Source organism: Buceros rhinoceros, unplaced genomic scaffold, assembly GCF_000710305.1.
Source record: "Buceros rhinoceros silvestris isolate BGI_N320 unplaced genomic scaffold, ASM71030v1 scaffold7176, whole genome shotgun sequence".
In the NCBI taxonomy this organism is placed as follows: Eukaryota; Metazoa; Chordata; class Aves; order Bucerotiformes; family Bucerotidae; genus Buceros; species Buceros rhinoceros.
Window position 1 is genome coordinate 19,793 of NW_010416912.1, and position 4,771 is coordinate 24,563.

The window sequence follows — 4,771 nt, forward strand, 5'->3', positions numbered from 1 at the left end:
AGCGTTGTTGAGTAATGTAGATTAATGTAGCCTGGAAATGACCCTCTGAATTAATGGTATCTTAACATTAATTTTTACAGTAAGTAGTGCAAATGTAATTCCAGAATAAGAAAATATAATTAGAATAGTAGAATCAAAGAATGAAACAATTTTTCATTAAGGTTTGGGAAGGATTTCCGTTGCTCTGTGTACACTATGGTCATTGATAGTGTTGAAATGAGGTTTCACTTGTTCCAGCTGCCTCAGTCCAGGATGTTAAACAGGAAATGATGACCATAAAGCTGAAGGTGAGATCAGCACAAAAGAAGTCCTGCCATGAACATGCTGTATTAAACCCTCAGGGAGTTGCAGAAACTTAAGAAAATAAACACATGAAGGTATTTTTCTGCCTTCTCCTGTACCGTTGCTGCTCCCTGTTGGAGCTTTCAGTCTTCGTGGTGAAGTTTTTAATATAGAAAAAAATTATTCCCTACCATTTTTAAAGCAATTTCTTTAATGTGCTTGACGTGGGTTTCTTTTAACCCCTTCCTGACAGTCCGCTTGCTTTCCGAGCCGTGGTGCCGGGGCAGAGGCAGGGAAGCCGTGCGGTTACATGTACAGCAGCTGGACCGAGAGATTGTCCAGCTGCTTCGACCCGTAATAGGTGTCTTCAGGGGAAAATAATTCAACAGGTATCACGGCGTGAAAGCAGCTGTCTGTGCCCTCTCACGGGACAGGCTGTACGGGTAGCACAGGGAACCAGGTCCTGGCTCTGGATGTGGAGGCTCTCTTACAGACACAGATTGGTTGGTCATTTTTTTCTCATCTGTTTAGCTCTGTCATCTGGTGCTTAAAGTTCCTCTCTCAATTTCTGTTTTCTATAAATCTTTCATTTATCTTTCGGCAGTATATGCTCGTTGTGGGCAGCAGCGCTATTGCCCAGCAGTGATTCCAGTTGCGGTTAAGGTTTCGATATTAGAATGGATTATCTATAAAACACGCATCAGGACTGGGCCTTACTGAGGGTTTTTCTATCAGGTCTGAAAAAAACCTCGGACTTTTTTCCCCTGACAGAGTTGACATGAGGTAAGAGGAAGGAAAAACTTGCTCTTAATAGCAGGTTGCATCAGGAGTCACAAGCGCTGAAATACTTTATCATCTGGAGGTATTATAGCACAGGAAATCTTTTACATGAGGCGTATTTAATACTTATTTTTCTGTCAGTGTGTGTTTCTGACGCACGTTGTGGTGGAATACTTACTGTTACCACCAGAACTTTGCAAGGGTCATTCTTAGTCTTTGGGTTCCGGCGTATAGGCTGGCGTACTGGACATCTCCATGACGGATGTTTGGCAAATGTCGCTGAAACGTGTTAATTGGCCAGATTTGCTGTGCTGTAGTGTGATTTTAGAAGAGCCACCAAACGTTTTGACAGTAATCTGGTGTTAACTTTGCAGAGGCTCTACGTGACACACGCCATTTGGGTCGGCTCCTGCTGCCTTCTCGGTGGATGTTCTTACCCTACGGCCCCAACCCTGAAAATCTGTGTTTGTGTAAGATTTGAGGATTGCAGCTTCTGGTTCCATTTTGTAAATTAGTGGTTCGTAAATGTTTCTGTTAAGAATGATTTTGATATTCGATAATGGAAACAGCTGGAGCATTGTGCTCAGGAAGAGCAGCTCCTCCTGCAGACAGCTTTATGAGCAAAATCCTTCCTGTTCCTTCCAGCGCTGCCTGACCTGCCAACGTTCTGTCAGCCGACTGCACGTAATCTTTGAGGCACGGTTTGAGGACCATCTCTTATTTCATAGCTTGATCAAATTATAACTTATTTTCAAGACAAGGAAAGATGCGGTTCTATAGGATATACAAGGAAAATTGTGAAGAACTGCTCTTCTGGAGAACCCATAGGGTCAGTTTTGGTACGTTAGCTTGGGGTTATTGATGAGTACTGGAGTCTGTCTTACTCTGTCTGGAAACGTTGGTAGAAATTGTGGTTATTTAGATGAAGAAATGCTAGAAAAGTCCTTGAATAAATTGCTGTACTGATCATGTGCTGCTGAGACTCTCCAAGCACAATTTGCACTTGGGCTTAATTCCAAAACTGTTAATGTGAGCTACATAAGCCAGTGAAGTGATGTAATAAAAAACAGATTTAACCCTATACATATGGTTATCCTTCTTGGAAAGAAATACTTACGTTAAATCATTTAAGCCTGATGTATTAGTTTTCTGGCTGATTATTACAATGAGGAGAAGCTCAAAGGCCCAAGGTTGTATCTAAACCACCGTTTCTGTCTCGTGGAGGAAGGAAATGCTGCTCAGATGGCACAGCTCCGGGGCTCGCATTAGCCGGTCAGCGTGGAGCGTGCGGGATGATGGAGGCAGTCGGATCTGCAGTGATTAGATCACGTACAGCGAGTGGTGTTTGTCATGAGGCAAGGCAGGCAGGAGAGCAGCGTGGCTGAGCAGGGGCCGCCTGGTCAAGCTGGGTTGCAAGGAGGAAATAAATGCATACGGGGAATGGGAACCAGGGACACGTATCCTGGGAGGAGTATGGGGACACTGCCCGGACGCGTAGGGTTGGGATCAGCTGGAGCTGCATTTGGCAAAGGAAGGGAGGAACAGCCTGGGAGGAGGGGTGGGCTACAGGTACACTGGTCAAAAGAAGAATATTAAAGAAAATGTGCTCCCCTCGCTCCCTTAAATAAGACAGAAGGACCAGCGCCATGGAGAAGGCTGAGGCACTCAACAATTTTTTTTGTCTTGGTTTTCACTAGTAGTCACTCTTCCTCCATCTCTCAAGTCCCTGAACCTCAAGGCAGGGACTCAGGGGACAAAGTCCTTCCTTCCTCTGGTAAGAAAAGATCAGGTTTGACACCACCTGAGGAACCTGAACTTACATGAGACCACGGCACCCAACGAAATGCATCCCAGAGACCCGAGGGAGCTGGCTGATGTAGTTGCTAAGACACTCTCCATCTTACCTGAAAAGTCATGGCGGGGAGGTGATGTCCCAGGGTCTGGAGAAAACGGTGTAAGGCTCCATGGAGACCTTACCTCAACCTTTCACCAGGGGCCTGTAGTGACAGGACAAGGGGCAGAGGTTTTAAACTGGAAAAGGTAGTTTTAGCTTGGATATAAGGAAGACATTCTGCCCTGTGAGGGTGGTGGGACACTGGCCCAGGTTGCCCAGATGCCCCATCCCTGGAAGTGAAAGTCGGGGTGATGAGGACCTCACTCATTATTGTGGAGGTTTGGTGAACACGTAGAGTATTTGATGCAGTAGTTTGTTCAGTGTTTTGTAAAACCTCAAGGATTTCTTTTAAAGTGACTATTGTAAATGTGTTCATTTAAGAAAACAGGCTCCGTTTTCTGCGAGTCTCTATAGAATTGCCTTAGACTTCTCAGTGACACTTCTTGTTGGTGAAAAACAATTTGCATGCCGGCTTAAACTAAAAGAAAAAGTGACTGAGCAACTACTTAGTGGAAATGGAAATTTGAAACTACTTTTTTTCTTTGCATTCCATCTGTTTGTAAAGTTATTTTCATGCAATTACATCATTTAAACTTTACATAAGGAATTATTGCAAATGTTTCCTGTGTGATTCTGCTTTTTGTTGCCAGTATTGCATTCTCCTCGCCGCTGCTTGGTGCGTCTGCTCAGTGTGATGTCTCTGTTGCCATCTATTGATGGCAGTAGAAATGTGTCGACACACAGTGGGGAGCCAGCGATGGCACTGAATTATATTGTTATTTCATTAATAAAACGGACTCTCCAGTTGTGAAAAAGCATTTTGTTTACATGAAGTCAGGAGAAGGAGTAAATGCCGTAAAACGAGTCAGCCAACAGAGGAAAGAACAGCCATCCGTACCCCTCCGCCCCCCAGTTATAAACTCCTCCTGACGAACTTGCTCTATGCCAGGATTAAAACCCGTGTTACAATGTTGAGGTTAAAAATGAGGTAAATCCCTTTCGTTTTAGCCACCCAGTCTGCTTTGTTTCCTGTCGTACCACTGATACTGATGGGTTTATATTGCCTGTAAGTCACTGGAGGTGGGGAGGGAAATTAGAGACAGATAACGAATATCCCAGTGTGTTAATTTTGTTTTGAGAGCTTGTGATTATGATTTCTGCAGCGTGGTGTGGCTTGATGCCAGTGGTATATGTTTGTACCATCCTGTAGCTCTAGATTTCAGTGTAATGTGGTTTTTTCCTAGTTTGAATTGTCGGTGACAGAATTTCTTTTGTTGTATGAACTCCCTAAGATACGACCATAAATCATGGACCTGAAGACACTGACCTCCTTGTCTGATGGCTGTTTTCTTTGTAGGCTACAGAAAGTGAGATGGGAGACGTCGATTTAACAGGGCTTCCAGAAGCACCTGTAGACTCTGAAGATGAAGAAGAGGAGGAGGATGAAGATATTGACAGAACTTCAGATCCGCTTCTAGGGCGAGATGTGGTACGGGAGTGCCTTGAGAAAGAGCCAGCAGATAAAACTGATGATGATATCGGTGAGGAGAAAAAACCCAACAAAACCTCTCTGTAAAACTGTATCCTGTGACATCTGTAAGAGAAACGTATCCAAAAACTGTGTAACGTGTTGATGTGTAACCTCGTAATTACGAGTGATGCCTTCCAGAGAGAGCTTTGCTCTGGTGAGACCGTTAATTGAACGGTTTCTCCTCTCACTGAGAGTGTTCGTTCCGAGGAACCTAGTACTTGTAAAAGCAGTTTTCGAGGTGCTTAAGCTGTCGAGTGTTACAGTCATGGTGTGTGCTGGTGTAG

The 4,771-nt window shown here is 44.2% G+C and overlaps 1 protein-coding gene across 1 annotated transcript in view; it reads left to right on the top strand.

Annotated features, from left to right (window-relative positions):
• Positions 1–4,771, top strand: part of RAPGEF6 (Rap guanine nucleotide exchange factor (GEF) 6) — a gene marked incomplete at its 5' end in the record, with an annotated part of 43,873 nt that overhangs the window by 2,220 nt on the left and 36,882 nt on the right. Inside the window, one exon of the mRNA XM_010137984.1 lies at positions 4,314–4,497. Within this exon, the coding sequence (XP_010136286.1) occupies positions 4,314–4,497 (184 nt within the window). The remainder of the gene's footprint in view (positions 1–4,313; positions 4,498–4,771) is intronic.